Source organism: Euwallacea similis, chromosome 10, assembly GCF_039881205.1.
Source record: "Euwallacea similis isolate ESF13 chromosome 10, ESF131.1, whole genome shotgun sequence".
NCBI classification, from domain to species: Eukaryota; Metazoa; Arthropoda; class Insecta; order Coleoptera; family Curculionidae; genus Euwallacea; species Euwallacea similis.
In genome coordinates this window covers 2,149,314-2,169,825 of record NC_089618.1, presented here as the reverse complement: position 1 = coordinate 2,169,825, position 20,512 = coordinate 2,149,314, and the positions used below count along the sequence as shown (strand labels likewise).

At 38.0% G+C, this 20,512-nt stretch overlaps 4 protein-coding genes across 7 annotated transcripts; 1 reads left to right on the top strand and 3 right to left on the bottom strand.

Annotated features, from left to right (window-relative positions):
* Nucleotides 1–35: 35 nt before the first annotated feature.
* Pect (phosphoethanolamine cytidylyltransferase) lies at nt 36–2,728 on the bottom strand. Of its 2 annotated transcripts, none has more exons than XM_066394117.1 (6): nt 2,305–2,728; nt 1,926–2,243; nt 1,399–1,481; nt 1,169–1,347; nt 827–1,112; nt 36–765 (listed from the first exon to the last, which is right to left on the bottom strand). In XM_066394117.1, the coding sequence occupies exons 1-6, from the start codon at nt 2,394–2,396 to the stop codon at nt 629–631; spliced, it is 1,095 nt and encodes a 364-aa protein (XP_066250214.1). In that variant the 5' UTR covers nt 2,397–2,728; the 3' UTR covers nt 36–628. The 2 variants fall into 2 exon arrangements, with proteins under 2 accessions (XP_066250214.1, XP_066250213.1); XM_066394116.1 differs by having other exon boundaries at nt 1,169–1,481; nt 2,305–2,423; nt 2,477–2,727.
* Nucleotides 2,729–3,295: 567 nt separating this feature from the next.
* Nucleotides 3,296–4,287, top strand: EMC8-9 (ER membrane protein complex subunit 8/9). Its single transcript, XM_066393926.1, has 3 exons — nt 3,296–3,576; nt 3,634–3,780; nt 3,837–4,287. Exons 1-3 carry the CDS (start codon nt 3,376–3,378, stop codon nt 4,089–4,091), a joined length of 603 nt encoding a protein of 200 aa, XP_066250023.1. The 5' UTR covers nt 3,296–3,375; the 3' UTR covers nt 4,092–4,287.
* A 2,961-nt stretch (nt 4,288–7,248) lies between these two features.
* On the bottom strand, nt 7,249–11,974 carry LOC136411382 (melatonin receptor type 1B-B-like). 2 transcript variants are annotated; one of them, XM_066393924.1, is made up of 7 exons: nt 11,772–11,974; nt 11,184–11,562; nt 8,901–9,138; nt 8,620–8,826; nt 8,299–8,563; nt 8,045–8,208; nt 7,249–7,991 (listed from the first exon to the last, which is right to left on the bottom strand). In XM_066393924.1, the coding sequence occupies exons 2-7, from the start codon at nt 11,359–11,361 to the stop codon at nt 7,940–7,942; spliced, it is 1,104 nt and encodes a 367-aa protein (XP_066250021.1). In that variant the 5' UTR covers nt 11,362–11,562; nt 11,772–11,974; the 3' UTR covers nt 7,249–7,939. The 2 variants fall into 2 exon arrangements, with proteins under 2 accessions (XP_066250021.1, XP_066250022.1); XM_066393925.1 differs by having other exon boundaries at nt 11,184–11,368.
* A 273-nt stretch (nt 11,975–12,247) lies between these two features.
* LOC136411260 (peptide transporter family 1) lies at nt 12,248–19,078 on the bottom strand. Of its 2 annotated transcripts, XM_066393743.1 has the most exons (13): nt 18,939–19,078; nt 16,942–17,057; nt 15,581–15,659; nt 15,198–15,526; nt 14,962–15,136; nt 14,759–14,841; nt 14,461–14,697; nt 13,760–14,004; nt 13,487–13,571; nt 13,245–13,405; nt 12,999–13,191; nt 12,705–12,944; nt 12,248–12,559 (listed from the first exon to the last, which is right to left on the bottom strand). In XM_066393743.1, exons 1-13 carry the CDS (start codon nt 18,949–18,951, stop codon nt 12,365–12,367), a joined length of 2,151 nt encoding a protein of 716 aa, XP_066249840.1. In that variant the 5' UTR covers nt 18,952–19,078; the 3' UTR covers nt 12,248–12,364. The 2 variants fall into 2 exon arrangements, with proteins under 2 accessions (XP_066249840.1, XP_066249841.1); XM_066393744.1 differs by lacking the exons at nt 16,942–17,057; nt 18,939–19,078 and adding an exon at nt 16,631–16,892.
* Nucleotides 19,079–20,512: the final 1,434 nt, after the last annotated feature.

Sequence of the window (20,512 nt, the reverse complement as noted above, 5' to 3'; positions counted from 1 at the left end):
ACTTGCTGCTAAATAAAACACAGGCTTAAACGATAATCGTTGAAATAATATATAATATATAACTTACTCGTATTAGCATCCCTATTTATATACACCTAAAATGCGCGAAAAAATACCTAATATAAACACAATATAAAAATACATAAATAACATACAAATGGTAATTAAGAATATACATAAAACTGCGGCCCACTGAATTCCAACCTTAGAAGGAATATTATCCTTGAAAGGTGCTAGAGAGTCTTCTGCTTAGACTTGCTCTATAAAATGAAAAGTATTCCAGCCATTAATTTTATATTTAAATAGGTTTCATCCTCTCAGATAGTGACAGAAGAAAGGAAATAGTAACAGATGCATGAAAATGATACAAGGAACAACAATAAACATGTTCGAAGCAAATCTTTGGTTAGTCAGTCACAAAAATATGACTAAAATATAAAATATCTAGAACTCAACGACAAAAAAGACGTGACAACGCGGCTACTGGCATTTGCTTTTTGGTGACAAATCTGTCAAACCGGGAGCAGCGTTCCTAAACTATTAAATAAATAAATAGCGACCAATGCGGATAAAAAACATTAAACTCTCTACTTATCAGTATAGTCCTCTGTTATGAAATTTAAAAAAATCAGACCGCCAGACCTTTCATCTTCAACGTCTCAATAAGTTGAAGCTCTTTCGCCTCTTTCTTGCTGTTTCGCTCCTGGAATTCCAGCCGGTTCCTAATGATCCGTTCCACGATTTTCTCCGTAGTCATGCTGTTGCCTGCGACAAAAGATCCTGGTTGAAATTTGACAACATTACACGAGTAATTAAATTAACTTACCAGAATCGACACTCATAAATTTACCCAGCCGCTTGGGGATCTCATACGGATCTGTTCCGTCAAAGTCCTCCATTACCGGGGTCTGTCCATGCACTACTACATCCACTTTAAAGTGCGACATTAGACTTTCCGTGACCTTGTAAGGGGCCCCAATGACAACCTCAGACACGTACTTGCACGCGAGAGCACTCAAAACCCTTTCGTGCAAATTCATTATGGGGAAATTTGAGCCCTTGTATCGATTCACCACTGGGTCGGTGTGTAACCCCGCTATTAGATAATCCCCCTTTGGAAAAAACAGAGCTTCAAATGAACGCGGAGATTTCTAGGAGGACAAATTACTTGCTGCCGAGCTTTTTCTAGGAAGTCCAGATGACCCACGTGGAACAGATCAAAAGCTCCTGCAACGTAGACGATCCGATCTCCCTTTTTCGGTGCTTTACCGTCGGAGAACTGAATGATTTTCTGCGTGGTGGGTAGGAACTGGCTGCAACCGGTCCACGGCGACCTGGCGAAAGAGTCTTGACCCATAGTTGTAGAATGTTCCTTCTCTACACTGTATTCAAACAAACCTTGCTTGAAATGGGTGCGAGTGAGAAGAAGCATTCGACCAACCAAGTCTGTGGTTGAGACACCTTCTGTCCGTTCTACTTCCCTGAAACAAGTGGCAATACTGAGGAATAATATATCTTTTATAAGGCTTATTCCAATTACCAGGAAACTCCCTTGGAACTGTTCAAGAACCCTTCTAGGAAACAAATCACTTATTTCAAGTTCAAATCTGTAATGTGAGTTGATCAGACGGATTCTTGAACCGTTCTGGGGCGATTTTTTGATCAGTGGAAATAAAACTACGTGTCTGTCTGATACTGGCTCCTAACTTTGAAACATCATATAGAAATGGCTCCTTTACTTTTGTACTGCTAGAATTTGTTTTAATGAACACCCCTTATAATTAACAGAGTTTTGAATGGCATAAAACATAACAATGTTGGTCCTCCATTTAATCATATCATCTTGATGCATTTCTTGTCACTGGCCACACTTTACAATCTTGCCGCACAACACAAAACATGACAAAAAAACCTCCAACACTTACCTATACCTTCCAGCACCTTTAACCAAATGATAGGTATCCACTCCTTCAGCAGTCACTGTAATGTCATTCCCGTGAACACAAAAATCACAGTTATACTTGTCCAAAGTGTCCAAAGAAGTTACATAAGGGACCCCCTCGACTACTTCATCCACCCACTTAATGCCACGCACCATTTTGTATCTATCCTGTTCTGTGAATACGGGTGGTCCCTTATGCTTGGTTATTTCAGCATCATTATGTACTCCCACAACCAAGTAGTCTCCTAAAGCCTTGGCTTGCCGCAGTGAATTGGCATGACCAAAGTGAACCATGTCATAGCTGTTGGTTTGGGGGGTTTTAAGAAATTTAAAGGCGATTTATGGGGGTTGAGTTTACTTACCAACCATCGCACCATACGCGTACAGGCCTCTTATGACCTCCTAAGTCACTTCCAAATCCATTAAGAGGCTTTTCTGAGTTATTTGCTGGCATGTTGAGGGATGACACCTTCAGGTTGATCTATTAATAGGTTGCTATGGCTATTGGGGTCAAGCAGCCACAGGTAAATTTACCTGGGAGTAAACGGAGGGATGGATTTTTCTGAAGAAAGATTAAGGCTCCCTGAGTGGGTATTTGTTGCACTTAAAAATGACACACACAAAGCCTTCGAGAGTGATTTGAAATGCCGCTTCTTCAAGCCCCCTTTCAGTCTTTAATACCGCCTAATGACGGTGGGAAAAATTTTGTTAATGAATCGAAAAGTTGCAAAAATAATCGTAACTAAACATTAAACGTCACTGCTCAAAAACGCCCCTTGGAACATCAGCCCATAAGGCGTTGTTGCCAAATCAGGCAAGGGAGTTAAAATGCAATTCGGTTTAGTGGTTTCCTAGCTTTAAATTGTAAACAGTTGATATTTCAGTATGAATGGGCATTTAAGCTAGGTTATTTTAAAAATCTTAAATGCGGATTTAAATGCCTTTTAAGCATTAATTAAGATCGTATTTCAGACTAATAGTGGCAACATTGAAAACACGTGTGTCCCCCTCCGCTGATGCCTGACCAATAAAACAAAGGGCCAGCTCGGCGTTAATACTAAGTGATTTTAGATATAATCAATGTTTTCAATCCAAAAAGAGATAAAAAAATGCATTGATTGTGTTTGTCAAGTAATCAAATTATTCCCACGCAGATTGTCATTGTTAAATAAGCCAAGGACGTACAAATTTCAATAAGGTGACTAACAGCGCCATTTCTGAAGACGCAATATAATGTCAATAGTACACCCTGACTGTATCTTTTTCTTTCTTTAAGAGACTCCGTTACCAAACAAAGAAAGAACATAACCTTGTTGTAACAACAACTTTTATTGACGTTCGTTGTACATCTCACCTCAATTTAATTGAAAAAAATCATTAAAATTCTTATTTAACACACAAACTTTTTCGGCGTCTTGAGTTGATTCAATAACATGACGAAAGTAAAGTTTAGTGCCCGAGCCTTTTGTAAAATAATCTTGCATGCCACGAAATACCCTCATTGTGCAGTAAATGGGGTCCTCTTGGCAAAGCCCTCTACTTCATTCAGCAAAGAAATCGAATTCGTAGATGTAGTCCCTCTGTTCCACATCTGTATCAATCTGACTCCTATGGCAGAGATTGCTCTAATGCAGGTATTGGTTCTAATGATTTTATAAATGCAGATTTGCCCATTGTAAGTTGGTTATTAGATTGATGAGTTGGCTTCCAGTATGGGGCTTACTATAGCTGGTTATTATGCCGCTAATGAAAACTTAAGGGAGAACACTTTTGAGAAGGCTCATCATAAGATTTCAGAGAGAATTGCAATAAATTCTAATCCTTCGTACCTTGTGGTAGTAAGTAGATATTTACAGAGTAAATTTAAAGGCTAAATACTAAAAAACTGTAATAGATAAATAACACAAAACTTTCCTTGGACTCTGATGCATCTGTCCTAAAAGTTTCTCAAATCAGCGAGGGCAACATAAAGCATATTGAAGAGGGCAATGTGAGTTTAACTCCATCTGAAGGTGCCTGTGAGGCTCTGATGGTGCTTCAGCAAAAGAAAGCCCATCAAGGTCTGGTCGACTTTGATAACCATCTTGATGATATCAGTTTAGATTGGATGAATGCACATTTGAATAAGAGTATAGAAGAGTATATATAAGGGTTTGGTTAGTTGGTGTTATAAGGGTAAGTCAAATGCATTTTTTTTATTTATTTAAGTTTTATTGTAAATTGAAAATTTATATAAAATGAAGAAATAATAGTCAAGAGTTGATCAAGAGTTGCAATACATCTTGTATACCTACACCAAACACCTTCTCCTAAACATGGGAAATAAATAGAATTTATTAGGTAAACCTTCCTTTTAACCATTAGGTGGTCCCTATCATATAAATACAGAGCGCTTTTATGGGAGCACCTAGTAGAATTTTTAAGTTTCATTAATAAGTAATTTTCGTTAGTATTCTTTTATTAAATCACAGATTCGAAAAAGGCAACTTTTAAATATCGAGCAGTTGGACTAACATGCCCATGTCCCTTTGGAAGAGCAACTGTTTCTTCCAAACACTCAGTAAATTAATGATTATATACTTTACAGGAAATTAAGTACTGTGTTGCACTGGTTAAGAAATAAAAAGTATACATTTTCATGTTATGTTATATGCGGATTTTACGCCTAAAGTTTACTTATTGGTTAAGGTTTATTATGGACATTCAATGGTTATAGTCTACAATACAGATAGAAACATATAACACAGACAACAATACGTGATTTATGTGTATAAATATACAGGGTGTGTCACTGAGAAGTGGAAGTCATTTCATTTTCAATTCATCTTTCTCTGTCATTTTTCTACGCTTTGAAATTGTATATGGTAATTTTTTTTCAATCTCTGATCGAAGCGCAAGTGTGAAATAAGTAGAGTAACTTTTTAATACCAAAAGTTCAAATGTTTATAAATTTACTTTATTGCGTTTTGTGTTTTTCGTAACCCAGGCCACAGAAAATATTGTCACTACCAGATATTAATACACTCGTTTATTAAATATCATATAAATGCCCAATATCTGCATCGGATAGTTCTTTGGTTCTTTGTTTTTAATGTCAGATGCTGACTTGGTAAGTATATTTTTGTTCTCCATATTGTCCCTGATGGGTTAGTTATTAGTTTAGTTGATAAGGGGCGCGCTGTCACATTTCTTTTCAGACCGGGGGCCTTCATGCTCCACACCCATCAAACAAGTTTGAAATCACTTACACTACATATTCAATGTATCTTGTAAATTTCTGTTCTCCTTGCCCCTGTACCCACATAACCACCAGGGGCTCGCATTCTGTGATATTTCTAGTTACATTCAATAGTCTGGAACCATATTCAATGGGGTTTCATCCGTCCTTTCCCCATGGACCAATTATGCATCAATGGTGTAACGACGTGCAACAACGCACAGCGAGATATGAGAGTTTAGTATCAACCTGGCGAAGTATGTCATTAGTAGTCTCTAATCGCTCAAATGCTGCTTGCTGGGTCAAACTCCATTCTCATTTGGAGTGTTTCTTAGCCAATAAAGTTAGGCTTGCAAAGATGCACATCTTGGGCAAAGTCTCCTAAATCAAGAGCAGATTGCCACTGACGCAACATTTCATATGATTTAACTTCAGATTGAAAATGATAAGATCGAAATCTTAAAAAAAAAAAATGAATGACTAGATGTAGGCTTATCTTACTCATTTAGTTTAATACCAATTTGATGATAACCGCATTTATGATCTCAGGTGCGCATGATTTTTTTTTTGCCTCGTAAAGTAGGTAATGAATACGAGGTAGCACATAACTATCAGCTCTTGTAAAAACATTTAGCGTTCTGTAGTGGACGGCTAAACGAACACCACTATTTTTTTGAGGTGTAGGGGGATTTACATTCTTCAATAGTCCCGCTTTCCAGTAGGTTGGCTAGTTCTTTGCAACCAGGTGAACATCCTGCTCTGCATAAGGGCTTGGCTCACTGTTGGGCTCAAAGAGACTGATATTTCTTTGCACTAGATTCTTCAGTTGTTCCTTCTGCTCGGTTTCGAAGAAGGTTTCTTTATTATTTCTCAGTCTTAAGCCCATGAATTCCGCAGTATTAAGTGGTTCTTGGTTCCAAGGTAAATGTATATTGCTTACTGAATGACTATTCGTCAAATGTGTTCATGGTCAGGTACAAAAAACAGTTGAATATGTGTAGTTTTGTCCTGCAGTAGAATTCGAACTTTGAGAATCAATGCTGCTATTGGTCGAATTGTATCAACAGGTAATCATATCGAGATCAGTTATAAGGTAAGGAATTTCCTCTTGTAGAAGCAACTTTGACAATATTTATCCAGCTGTACTCGATTTAGCGCCGCCATTCAAGTAGGCAAATCCATTATGGCTCCGAATATTGACAGGTACGTGCACTTCTGTCTGAGATTGAAAACGTTTATGTCATTTTGATACTGAACAAGTGTATGTGAAAATGATATAGGTGAATAAGTTATTTTGCGTGAAACTCAATCTGCCTTGTTACGGTCTAAATTCAGAAGAAATCGAATCATACTGGAATTAATTCGCTCGGAAGTCGATTGTGAAAAAATTGTTGAGGACACATACTTTCAATCCTATTTCAGATGAGACAACCTGTATACAGAGAGAGATGCACTCTACCTAGGGACGTCACAAAAAAAAGTACCCGGCAGAGCATACCTACATTTCTTAATTTACTATTTATTACTAGTACTGTGTTAAACATCAAATACACATTATGTTTGCCATTACACAAGGCAGGGAGTATTAAAAATATAAGTTTTATTTAATGGCTCTAAGTAAACGCTTGTAACACCCTCTGGGGCCATATAGGGTCTGATATATGTTTTCTGATTTTTTGTGAATGTTGCTTTAAGCGTTCATTCTCTGAACCCTATTTCTATAAGAACATGTGAGAGAAATAGTGAAAATTTTGCCATTATTGATTAGTCGAAAAATTTCATTAGACAAAATTCTCATTTTCACTCTCATATGTTCCTATAGAATCAGGCCTCTGAACTCGTTGGTACAACTAACACGCGTCAATTTAGACCTCTGTAGGTGTTGAGCGTCAACAAATAGCCTGCGCGGGGACGGTGTTAAATTCCCTGCCAATGCGCACTGTAGCGCGCATTTAACCGGAATTTAAGTTACGCTATGTCAGTTTAGTATACAATGGGACAATACATGTGATAAAAATAGTAATACTGATATATTTACAGTACACATTGTGCGACAAATACTGACACATACAAGAAATATAAGAAAATATACATTATATCGGAATTTATTACTCGGTAATATTGTCTAATACTTGTCATATTATTCATTCGTTAATGGGGAATAAGCGTTAATCTTAGCAGGCACTGGAACAACTAAAAAGCGTTTGACAAAGGAGAGATCTGCTACGTCAAAATGATATGTCAGATGTCAAATTATCATCTTTCATTAGAGTCTTATTGCTAGTGCTTTACATAATACAAAATACCGTCAATAAATATTCGAAAATAATAGTAATCAGTCTTATGACATTCAGTTTAGTAATACTCCGCACTCATTGTTTTTGTATATACAGACATTTTGTTTAAAGCTGACGTAAAGGCGCGTAATTACCGAACGGACTATTTATTTTTATACACACATAGGGTTGCATGTAAAGCTCTCATAATATAGGAGATTTTGACAAATGGCGTAAAGCTGTCGAAGTCAAAACAAAATATATTGTGAATACTTTAGGTGCGACCCTGTATACCCTGATGAACAAACTGAAGCTCTCAAAACTATGGCAACAAAAACAGTCTTAATGAGAGATTTAGAATTTAACGCTTTTGACAAAGGAAAATGGTTTGACAGTTGATTTGACAGCTCCTGACGACGGCTAAATCCAGACGCCATGTTGCGAAATGACGCGGCCGTGGGCGGTCGTGGACCGCACCACCGTCGCCATTTCCCCCCCTCCTCATCATAATTCGTATACTTCTCCTCTCCCATTCGTTGCCCTCGAGGCCGAACATCTGCACGAGCAGCGGTCCAAGAGACGTCACACATAAACGTCAAAGGCACCTACCTTTCAGTGAACCGTTTCGTTCTACCCCCACCCTCGTTGGCTCTCTGAGGACTGCAGTACATGTTGTAGCCAGGGATGATGTGCACCCTAACATCCCCCGAGGGTCTTACCCCTTCTCCTCGTTGGCGTCTCGAAAAAGATACTGTTGTTTTGCAGCAACAATACTGTGTAGGAAGGAAAATGATGCCAATTGTTAAAGTTCACATACTTATTTGATAATGCCAGCAATTAGCAAAATTTCTGATATATTATACCTGAAAAAGATTGACGTATGCTCCTCGAAAATGTCTGTTCAACACTCCGTATAAAATGCAGTTGATGCAGGATTTGCTAATGGCCAGCCAGGCCAAGTTGTAGAATACCTTACTGGATACCTTCTTCACATTGTCTATTCCCAGAATGACCCCGAAGGGCACCCAGAATAAGAGAAAGAGGGCGAAGCTATACATGTTAGTCTGTGTTAGAGCGCAGTCCCAGCTAAAGGTTATGGGGGCCTTGAAATTGGGCCTTGATTTAAATCTGCGATAATGAGGGTAAGATGGATTTATTGTCGATTTAAATGAAGGAAAGCGTACCTCCTCACTTGGAACCCCGTGCGAATGTGGCAAAAGAGAGCTACGGAGAGGGGCAGGAACACGAAGATTACGCACACGGTGGCCTGATAGGGGATCAATCCCAGATCATTGCGCGTGCAATAGTCGAAGGACAAGGAGGCGTGGAATTGCATTCCTGAAATGCACCCGCACACTGTCCAAATGGCCACCAGCAGTACTGTAATTTTCCTGCAGAGACAGTTTATTTAAGAAAAAAAAGGAGATTGATTACACCATTAAACTCTCTTATATGTCACTCTTACTTTTTAGTAAGCCGATGGTAAACGTCGACGGAATAACAAAGACGGAAATAGTTCTCCCAAGCGATGGCGGCTAATGACAGAACGGTGACCAGGAATGACCAGGCAGCTATGAACCACTGGAACCTGCATACAGCCAGGTTGTCTTTGAGACCTGCCAAAATCACCACGGCAGACGCGGGAATCACCAGGCCCGTCACCAACAAATCGGCCAAGCCGACGTTGACCAAAAATGTGTTCCCTATGAAAAGAGAAAAAAAGCATAATTGATTTGATGTGAAAATATTATAATACAAGAAATATCAGCCAACTAATCTACAGTGGTTCCATTATCGCAACTAAAATGACTATCGGTAGACATGAGAAGCACTTTTTAAAGATTTAAAACTAAAATTTTGCAAAGTTTCATAGATGAGTTCATAACACCAGAAACTTAAGAAGTGAAGTAGCAATCCTGAAAATTATAGTTTTTCTTTAATATTAGAATTTTTAAATTATTTTATACCAACTAAAAATGAAAGATGCTCTTCAAGCAAGATAGATAGTCTAGAAATTGATGTCAAAAGAGATAATATATAGCATATGTACATACTTCTTCAAAAGATTTCATTCTTAATTAAAAACTGCAAGATTATCTTAACTACACAATAGAACCACTGTTTTCTACCTCTATAAATGACTAAAATCTATTTACCACCTCTATAAATGACTGAAAAATGGCGCATATCCCAACAAATAGGTTTGTTTGAGTTCACAGTTGCACTAAGTAATAGAACTAGTCATAGCTTATGATTATAATGGGTTGAAAGCTATCTGGTACTAACGTAGAAATTTTAAAATCTAAATCTACAAAAATAGGTAATAAAAATATAAGAAAATTTAACTATAAAAGTACTTATATGTGACGCCTAGTGAGCTGAAATTAAACAATAACTATCATTAGAAACGTCGCATTTGAGAAAAAAAATCTGCATTTGTTTTATGAGAAAATTCAAAGGCAATCACGCATGGTGTTTAACAGATTGTCATAGAAACGCTCACTGCATATACACTGTTCATAATATAATTGCATAACAGCCAGCTCTGTTGACATCGAAGTAATATTTGGCATGTTCGACCTTGAGCATTCGCTTGCCAACTGCAGGACAGATGGGAGCAATTTTTGTTGATATTTGCACATTGCAACCGCATGACAGCTAGCAGGCGTTATTGACATTTCGGTGTTGCATGGCACGTTCAAACACTCACCTTGCAACCTTATGCAATTGATGATAGAGTTTTTTGTTGACTTTTGACTATTGCGTGGCATGTTCGAACGTTTGTTTTGCAACTGTATGCAGTAGATGATAGAAATTTTTGTTGACATTTGACTGTTGCATGGCAAGTTAGCGATGTGACTACATGACAGCAGGCTCTGTTAACGTTCCAGAACGTTGCGTGGCACGTTCGTGTAAACGTAGGGCTATCGCGTGTTAATCGACCTTTTAACAAATCGCCTCTAAATGCCGTGTAAACGTTTCAATTTAGATTTACAATCCCCGATACCTGCGTTCTAAAATTAGAACCGAATAAGGGTCAATACAGAATGTCCTATAATTCAGGGTATTAAAGTAAACCACAGATTCCTTATTTTCTATTTGCATAGGGAATATGTGATTCAATTTGTGTATCAATAATTATGTACATTTTTGGGGGCTTTTATATAAATGCCATTCGAACCATTCCTTGTGGGAATGATGTCAAAATGCCGCATTTTGATTTATTCGACTTTCAACGTTATTCGAATATGGACATTTCTCAATTAAATTTCAAAATTTAAGTGTCTAGGGCCTGATAATATTATCTAGAAGATAAGGTCTTTAGAAATGATCTTACTGTTTGTAAAATTACCAGATATTTCATATGGGGTACTCGCAATGACCTGTTAGATAAAGTTGCCTGTAGGTGGTTAAGCACGCTCTCATCGTTTGGCGATAATTGGGAGCAACAGGCAATATCCGCCGTTGGAGACAATTAAAATTTTGCCCAAAAAGACCCCTACAATAGTAATAATGAAAGAGGTCATTTTTGCATCATGTTGAGCGCGTGCCGATCGATCCGCAATGGGGGGGAGGACTGAGGACGATAATAATGTGGGGAAAGGGCAAACAATTGGTCTAAAAATACTTGCACATTATTTCGCGGGGTTGCCATGATAAGAGGAAAACTCGCCCCTTCAAGAGGGCCTCTTGAGGGGGCGAGTTTACCATAAACTATCGCGTGTCAAAGCTCTCTTAGGGCACCTACCGCGCTTCCGCAAATAGTCCTCGATCATGACGGCACTCATCATGAAGACGTTGCCGACGCTGCCTACGGTCGACATCGAGGCCAGCAAAATCAACCGGGCCAGTCTTGACCAGTGGTCATTCAACGTTACCGGATTCACCATCTCCTCATCCAGGGGATGCGTCATGTTGGACACCATCGCGGGCCTATAAGAAAGGGATAGTCATGAGGGACGACGTTGAAAAAACTCAACAGGGACTCTGTCTGGATCGACGGTGGCGTTGACTCGTCGGAAACAATCGATTTGTGGGTTGCTAAGGCGACTGCCACTTCCTCCACTGGTAAACAGCTGAAATAATGGGCCTCACGAGACTGTCACTTGTTTATGGGCATCCTAGATCTGGATTAGAATCCAGGAATTCAAGATTAACACCGAATTTTCTAACACGTTAAAAATCTGAGAAAAACTAGTGAGCACTGTTATGCAGGCCTGCTTGTGATTGAGGGTTTCCGCCAGTAAAAACTTAGAAAAATAAACATGCGATAAAATGCTGTCATAAAAACAAATACTTTGAGTGGGCCGGATTGATGTTAATTGGTACTACTTACGTTTCCAAATCCAAAACTGCACCACTGGAATTAGTCTTTAATAAATGTCTTCGGCCATTGGTTTGTAGATACTTCACGAAAATGGATTGCACTAGATTTAGCTGGAAGTTTGATTAATTTTCTCGCTGCTAGAAAAATTAACGTCAGTCGCGAATCTCTGGCTACAACAACACCGCCTGAAATCGACTCAGTCCCGGAGCCAACTAAACTCCGGACTACTTCGGAGGCGGAGGCGCGGGCCTCGCACGCATGATGGCCGACAACCCCCACTCCGGGGACGCATCAATTGAAAAAGCATTATACAGGATGTCCCTGAAAATCCAGAGGATTGACTCAATTTCTCAATTCTATTAAAGAGCATATTGTGGAGCACGGAAAGGATTTTGAAGGTCTGCACTTTTCTGTTAAGCAATTTCCGAGTTTAGGAATTTTCCAATTAAAAATTAAATTATTTAACATTTCATTTTATTAAAAATTTGATTTAAACAAAATCACAAAATCAACAGGAGCGGTCTCGTTCTCTAATAACGACAAAACAAAATTCATTCCTCTTACATGGCTATAAATATGTACAAAATAATACAGGACTAGATTCAATTGTGTTTGTCAAAACCCAGGTTATCCACGCCTTCAACAGGGGGCACCTTTTTGTCCTCCAAACCGACATCTTCGTCCTCTTGCGCGAAGCTACTGTCCTCGTCGGTGACATATTTGTAGCGAATGGTCAACCACATAAGCAGGAAAACGTCGACAACCATGAGGCCTGTGTAGAGGAAGAAATCGTTCGACTGAAACGAGAAACGTCAAGTCAGTTGTTAGCAGAAATTATGAGTGAACGAAACAATAAAAAGTCATATGTCATTTAACAACAAAATTGACCATCAAAGGGGTTTGTCAACAAAGATGACATTTTCCCCCATGGGGTTTACTTACTTGAAGTTCAAACAAATCGAAGGATTCGATAACGACGATCAGAAGATTACCGAAAGCGGTAGTTAATAGCCAACAGGCCTGGAGTACCGATTTCATAGAAATTGGAGCTTGGGAGTAGGCAAATTCCAATCCAGTGATCGAAAACATGATTTCTGCAGCCGTTATAATGACATACTGGATGAGCAGCCACAGCATGTGAATGCTGTTCGGGTCCGTCACAATTATGTTATACACTGTAACCTAAGCATAATTTTCTTACAGATTTATGAAGAAAAAAATACAATTTAGATTTACTTTTTTAGGAGTTACGTTGGTCACTAAGACAGTGTAGGTACCACCAAGTTTAAATTCAACCTGACCTTTACCGTTCACGTCATACGACCCTGTTTCCATTCTGTTCAAAGAATCATCTCTTTCTAAAACAGAAAACGTTTTACCACTGTGGGTGTGTGTGTACGTCACCTTAGACCCATTACTGACCAAAGTTCTGCAAAAATCATTATATAAGAACTAAGGGTTGTCAAAGAAAAATGAACTGACCTCACTAATGGGTATCCATCACTGCTCTTTTCAATATTGTCGGTGTAATTATAAGCGCCTTCGTTGTCAAGATATATCCCGTAGGTCTTAGCTTCAGCGATGTTGAGGGAAACTTCATGTTTGTAACTTCCATTGCTTTCACTTATGAAATTAAAGGTGATCTGAGATTCAAGAAATCATTCATGTTTGATATGCTAAAACTCTAAAAATTGTTCTCTCTGAAGTAAACAAGTGTCTCTTACATTAATTTCTCCATCTGGTACCTTAATGGTTGTGTTCTCGAAGTAACGGTTCTTGAAGCTGCCATTAAAGGCATTACTCGTGAACCTAAAATCACGCAAATTGAAGCAAACATAAAAAAATAACCTGGTGTGACAAAATGGCCAATTTTTTCCACCATCTTCCTTTTATTATGACATATTGTAATGTGTCAGACTCACACTTCAAGCAGCCATTTTATTACACTTTTCTTCGTCGAATTCGCCATTAATGAAATAAAATGACATGATGCTTACGTGCAGTTATACTCTGTGGTATCATACATGCGTATTTGAGCTTCACCAGAAGAGGGCAGTGTTGGATAGGTCCTCTCCAGTGCTAGAGATACGAGGGCGGATATCCCGAAGGCAATGGCTGCCAAAAAACCACCACATACCAGCCTCTGAAGGGGGGTTGTCAGTAGGTTACACTTGGCCAAAACTGGGTACACCCCATAAGTAAACAGGGGGATGAAGGCCAGAATCAACAAAGGGTTGACCACCTGAAATTGAACCTCTTGAAATCTGGCCACATCTATAAGAATCTAAGATGGCGGTTGTACGTTTTGATTCAGCTGTTTTGGATTGGTTATTCAATCGACTATCGCAATTTGAAATTTCACTAAAAACTAATTTGAAAGTAATTTAAAGATGACGTTGTCTTGGTGAGCCGTCAGGGCTGTGCATCAGGTTTTTTAATAAAGATGCTTCTTTTATTTAGCACTAACGTTAAAAATAATTTTAAAATTAACTTTAAAATTTTACGGTATTTCAATCTAAGACGATTTCCCTTGATTTAAGAGAGTAGAGGCGTTACCAATTCAAATTAACCAAATAATGATTTCGATATTAAGCCGATTCAAAACAATTAATTCTATCCCAACAAATCTGAGATGGTGACACAGTGCCGTAAATTTACACAGTCTCGCCATCTTGGATGTAGTCTCATGTCCAGTCACCTGCATCTGATCGGGCAAAATAGTGTAAAATCCAATGTTGCCGTTCATGCGTACAGCTTGGAAAGTCCATCCAGAACCTTGCTGGTCGTACAAAGCCCAAAAAACTGGAATTGGGATGTAGATAACTAAAACTTTGAGCAGGGACTTGATGTCACTGACTAGTTTGGCCCCGTACTTGGGTTCGGCCCGGTCCAACCAGTGATCAACAGGTCCGGATTTTTTGTGGGTAGCCGCATACTGATCACCAAAGGAAAAGTGTTAATGAGTTGTTTTTTTGGTATTTTCCGACATAACCTACCCACATGCAGCTGACCACGTTGACGAACACATTTCCTTTGGGCTTCTTAATTCGATACATCGGTTTTCCAGAAGCGAACACAACTAAAAAAGTAGTTTCATGAAATATGTATTATAAGTATTATTCACGATGACGGCACGCCAACTTTGACAGTTCGATGTTTTTGAGTTAAAAGTCGCCATCTTGAAGCGTCTGATACTTACAAATCGAAATCACCATCAGAATTCCAGGTATCGCAAATGCTAAAGGGTAGCAACTATCATTACCGAAACATTCGACATTGTTGCGTAGAAGTGGGGTAATGAATGTGCTCAACAAACTACCGGCATTGATTGAGAAGTAGAAAAATGAAAAAAACATTACCAGTTGAAGATCTTGCTGCAAATAACCATCTTGAATTAAATAAACCATCTCTTATTTACCTCTTTTAACTCCAAACCTGGGGTAAAATGAACTGATCTCCTCCAAAGGCAGATACGCATGGCTTAATTCCCCCTGTACCCATCGCTATGAGCAGCAAGGATATTATAGTAAACGCCTTTTGAGGTATCTTCAATGAGTCAATAGCGGTTAGGGATAGCAGGATACTGCCTATTGCGTAGATTATAGAAATGTAGAGGATGGTGCGGAATTTCCCTAGCCAGCTGTCTGAAATGATGGCTCCCAGAAGGGGGAAGAAATAAACGAACATCGTAAAGCCGTGGTAGATCATTTTTGCAGATGTTTCCGGATAAAACAGGATTTCCGTGAGATATAGGATGAGGATTGCTGTACAGAAAAAATTAGTGCTGTATGACGTCTAGCTGGCCAAAAATTACTTACTGCGCATGCCATAGAAGGAGAAACGTTCGCAAAATTCATTGCTGACGATGAAGAATACCGATTTTGGATAGGGTAGTTTCTGAAAGAAGATATGTTGTAGGTAATTAAAAATAAAATTGTTGTCGCTGTCATTTTGGTAGTACTGCGTGACGCTGTTATCGTTTTTTCGAATATGTAAATTTTGTAGCCGTGATTGTGCGTTTGACAGATATCAAATAGTCTTCAGTTTCAACTTCAAAGTTTCATACTCACAGTGTCGTGTGTGCCATTGTTGACTTGAAAACTTCTGTGGCATCTGCCCCCATTTTGATATCGGTAAATGTCTTAATTTCGCAAACATCCACGAGAACGGGAAGTTTCGTAACTGTCATTATGGAGTTTTCAGCTGTTAAGTTGCCAGCATTTTAGTCTGAGCACTATTGTGATAACTACCGCCATATTGAGATTCACTTATGTCATAATTCCGCCATTTTGATTTTGAATATTCGCACTTGTGACAAAGAAGAAGCTGGAGGGAGAGAGGGAACGTGTTAAAGATACATTCACGAGAAGGCATCGTTTCATAGTTGTGATTGTGCTGTAATTAATGTGAACAGCTGTGGTACTGCCGCCATTTTGAGAAATTTCTATATAATTGTTTGTAACAATGCAGGTACATATGTGTCATTTATTAGAATTGCATTGGGAGTAGTAATATTACTAAAACAGATGATTAACTGATTCTGTGATTTCTAAAGGAACGCTAACATCTAATTTCAATCAAATACTGCGGTTTTCCGTTTACAACAATAATTGGTAGGCTAAAGCGTGAATAAGCAATGCATGCTTCAATGGCATGAAAAAATGAAAAATTTCCTTATCGTACCAATATCATAGTATGTAAATCGCGGAATACTCAAGTAATATCTCTAATTTTCAATACGTATACTACAATTGTAACGAAAGGTAACTGATTTTGGTTAAGTGGGAATCCCGCCTAATATATTGCATCATTTAGAATAACGCGAATCGCGCGCCAATGTAAAACACGAAGAACATGCAAGAACTGACCTTAACCTGTCTCTCCTTGTCCACGGCCATCTTGATTCGTCGCAGTAAGTCTAGACAACAAGAGAAAACAAAGCACTGATAGTCGAAAAGACTAAACAACGAACAAAAGAAAGTTCATCCCCGGGTTGTCTTTCTCGTGCGCATGTTGCACTGTAACTGTGTTTGTATGTCGGTGGTTGCAGTACTACTACCAAAGCGGTACCCCACCAAAGTACCTTGTTATGTACAATTATTATAATAAACCGTACGGTTGTTGTTCGAAGTAGGAGATTGCCTAACCAAAAAGAGATTGAAGCGTACGTTTGATTTACCTCTAGATTGGCTTCAGTGTCCTGCAGACTGTTGCCGTCAAGAGAATTGGCAGCGACGTTCTTTTCCTTGTCGTCTCCCTCGACAGGCTTCGATGACCCATTTTGGCTTGTTGGTTCTAAAATTTCCAATATATATCTAAGCTACGGGAATTTTTAAATTCATAAAGAAACATTTTTATTTTAGAATTAAAAGACGAAAACTTGTGCGTATGCACATTTTCAGATGTTGTTCAGAAAAAATCACGTTAATGCCAGAAATCGTCAGTTGGATTTCAAAAGTGCGATTTGTAGTGCTTGAATATGCCCCGACACACATTTCCATTGCTTTGAAACGTTGCAAAAAAGAACACGTGACTTGTCGGTAAAGCTCGAAAAATTTTCGCGAGATTCCCAATTTTCGCTTCTCGTCCAGTTTCGTTCGATTTTAGGCCGCGTTTAGCAAGACCATCAATCAAAGTTGAATATTTACCAATTGACGCGAATCAATCCAAAGTGATTTCGACTCGATTAAGCGAAATCGCTTTGCTAATTTGCAATGGAAACATACTATTAATCGCTTATGGGCAGAAAAAAACTTAGAGATTTCATATGAGCGTCTACAGCAATTTCTAGCTTTTGTTGCAAATTCGGAAAATGCGGGAAAAATCACGTTTTACAAGGTGAAATGAAAAAATTCTCTACAATTGCGAATTTATTCAGATTACTTCCGTTTTTTTGTGAAGCATCTTCGAGAGTTTTTTTTCAAATTTCTAGCTCTTCGCATTTGGGAGCTGCAGGATGAAACATAGTGACCAGAAATCATAATCACTTCCTGTTCAAAAAAAAGTGATATACTTTTTGCCCTTAATTATTATTAGTAAGTGAAAGTAATCATTTCTAAATAGTGACACTATTTGGATTTATTAAGAAATGCTTTCGGCCGCCATTTTCAATTTGAATATCTTGTTGTGATACCTCATTAAAAAGACGATTTAGTGCTCTTTCAAACTATCCAGATCGAATTTTACTAAGGTATACTTCAATATTAGAAAACCTATTGACATTGTAATGGCACAAAACAGGTCATAAAGTGCCACTTTGAATGCCTAAGCTGAAAACTAACACATTTACTGCTTAGGCATTAAAAGTAACTGTCAGTGGGATAAAAATTGATTGATCGGAATAAATCATAGGAAAATTACTACTCAGCCATGAACATCGCTACGGCAGTGCATTTGCTACTTCTTCACCGTGCAACACAAATAATTATCTTATTCTTAAATACTCACACGGCACAACATTTTTCAAAGGATTTTGAGACAACTTTGCATAACAGAATTCTCGTGTAAAACATAATAAAAAACGTGGTTTTTCCTTTAATCTCAAACTTTAGATTCTTTACATTTTATTGGGGATTTAGAGCCAATAAAGGGCTATAAATAACTAGATATTATGTAGACGATTAATAACCGTAAGTAGTCTTCTGACGTCTTAGGGAGGTACGCTTGATTACGTTGACGAACATCGAAACAGGCAGTTTCAAGGCAATAAAATCACCCTAAAGTAATATTTGCTGAAGGTTCAATATACATTATCCTTGTCTATGTTTGATCTCGTTTTTGAGATATTGGTATATTGTAGTTCTTATCATAATAATACAATTTATACACATAAGTACACTCGAAATACATGATTAAGGTAAGGGATTTTGTATGACTTGCAAAAAAATAAGAAAACCGAGTGTTAATGAGAATCGTTGGGTTGAAGCAAGTCTGCATGATAATTTTTGGGTTAACTGCCTATGAAACAAAATATCAATAAAAACAGACGAATTAAATTCTTATTGGATTGTCATTGACCGAGATTTCTGCGCGAAAAAATTATTAGCAAATTGCCGTTCAACGGCACGCAAACCGCCCATATTGACCTGAATTGGTACCAGATCTAATTCTACATTAATCGACCGCGTGCTGCAGCTTTGCGCAGCTTTTCCACCCTCTTAACTCTAATTACCTCACCTTCGCTGCTCATCTCAAGTACTCAATGAAGTAGAACAGGAATAAAGCACCTCACAAAAGAACGTTCTTGGTACTACCTGTAATGCAAACGTACCACGATATATCAATAATATGTGGGCTTCGTTATCGCCTTATTTTTTCGATTATTATTATTATCGACTGATTTCTTTCATGATTTATATTAACATATGAATAATCTAAGCCATTGTTAAGGCTGTGTTTTTGGTCTTAAAGTGTCGTAATTGATTGATAAGATTGCGGGTATTGTGATCTTGTTGATAAATAATAATTGTTAAACAATTGTCGCTCGAGTATGTTGCTTTAATTGGGGGTGTTATTAGGACATGTAGTCTAAATTCCAAAACATCAAATGAGATATAATGTGGAAAACCGACTATAATACGAGTATAGTCGATGCATGCGAAATCGCAAGAACCTTCGTACAAAACAATACGACTTTATGATTGTTTCATCCTAGATAAAGCTGATATCCTTTGTTGTGAGGCTAATTTAATTGAATATGCCAATAAATTTGTTAATGTTCGTTTGAAAATAAAGATAACTTCAGCATTGCATGATGATTTACTTATAGAGCGCATTTTAATCTAGTATTGTGAATGTAGTTACTGTTGGTGCCACTTAAACTCTCATCGTCATGTCCTGCATTCATTCGTTTCCTAAAAAAAGCGTCAAAACAGGCACTAAAGAAATGGTCCTAAACTCCTGAGAGGGTACTTCTGGACATACCACAAATCGTATATCCCCGAATGCATGCTTGTGAGTGCTCAGTGCAAAACAAAGATGGCGTGCGTGACTTTCGGTGCTTTCATGACCGATCCTTAATCCTGGGGCTCCATCTCTGATTTCAGCTCAAAGTGTGTTCTCTCTTCTAACAGAATATTCGTCGAATATTTAAATTGTCCGCTACAAACCACAGATGACGCTTGTGACTTTGGGTACTTTCCGACTCATTGGCATTCGGAAACCAGATTAATATACAGGGTACAAAATTAACACAAAAAATACGCAGTTGTAAATGTTTTTTTTTTTAATAGAGGCATGTGCGAACTTAACAATAGCATTTCAGTGGTAGCAGGTGTAATAAATACCGTCCGAGTGATGCGGACAAGTGAGTGAGCAATTTAGTGAATGAGCTGTATTGAATATAGAAGTTTTTAAAAAAGGTCATTAGTATGTCTAAGTCGATTGCACTAAATAGCGTCGAGACAAATCTTGACAAAGAGTAACAGATTTCGTTCAGAAAGGCCGAAAAAAGGGATCAGGCCCGAAATTTTTACTTCTAGTCTCATTCGTTAAATATTTGAATAAAATAAAAAACGCGGTTTTTTTCTATTTCATCTCATTTAATCGTATTAAAATCGCAATAATTGTATTGAAAAAGTAGATAATGATTTCATCATTTAAAGTATACAAACTATGAGTACTGTATTTTTCTCAGAAAAAATCTCAAGTTCAATTTGTAAAGTGAGGTAAAATTTAGAAATATTTCATATACTATAAGAAAACTTAATATTCTCATATAAAATAACGTTGTTTCAACGTTCAACGTTTCA

Bases quoted from the DNA above. Each gene is read 5' to 3' on its own strand.
- LOC136411382 (XM_066393924.1), bottom strand. From the start codon at position 11,361: ATGGTGTCCAACATGACGCATCCCCTGGATGAGGAGATGGTGAATCCG. The intron at 8,827-8,900 runs GTAAGAGTGACA...CTGTCTCTGCAG, and splicing joins TACCATCGGCTTACTAAAAA to GAAAATTACAGTACTGCTGG. The intron at 7,992-8,044 runs GTAGGTGCCTTT...CTGCTCGTGCAG, and splicing joins ACGAAACGGTTCACTGAAAG to ATGTTCGGCCTCGAGGGCAA.
- Pect (XM_066394116.1), bottom strand. From the start codon at position 2,396: ATGCCAGCAAATAACTCAGAAAAGCCTCTTAATGGATTTGGAAGTGAC. The intron at 2,244-2,304 runs GTAAGTAAACTC...CCAAACCAACAG, and splicing joins CGCGTATGGTGCGATGGTTG to CTATGACATGGTTCACTTTG. The intron at 766-826 runs GTAAGTTAATTT...CTTTTGTCGCAG, and splicing joins ATTTATGAGTGTCGATTCTG to GCAACAGCATGACTACGGAG.
- LOC136411260 (XM_066393743.1), bottom strand. The intron at 14,842-14,961 runs GTAAGTATCAGA...CTACTTTTTTAG, and splicing joins TCTGATGGTGATTTCGATTT to TTGTGTTCGCTTCTGGAAAA. The intron at 14,698-14,758 runs GTAGGTTATGTC...TTTGGTGATCAG, and splicing joins ACGTGGTCAGCTGCATGTGG to TATGCGGCTACCCACAAAAA.
- EMC8-9 (XM_066393926.1), top strand. From the start codon at position 3,376: ATGACGAAAGTAAAGTTTAGTGCCCGAGCCTTTTGTAAAATAATCTTG. The intron at 3,577-3,633 runs GTATTGGTTCTA...GTTGGTTATTAG, and splicing joins CAGAGATTGCTCTAATGCAG to ATTGATGAGTTGGCTTCCAG. The intron at 3,781-3,836 runs GTAAGTAGATAT...AAACTGTAATAG, and splicing joins ATCCTTCGTACCTTGTGGTA to ATAAATAACACAAAACTTTC.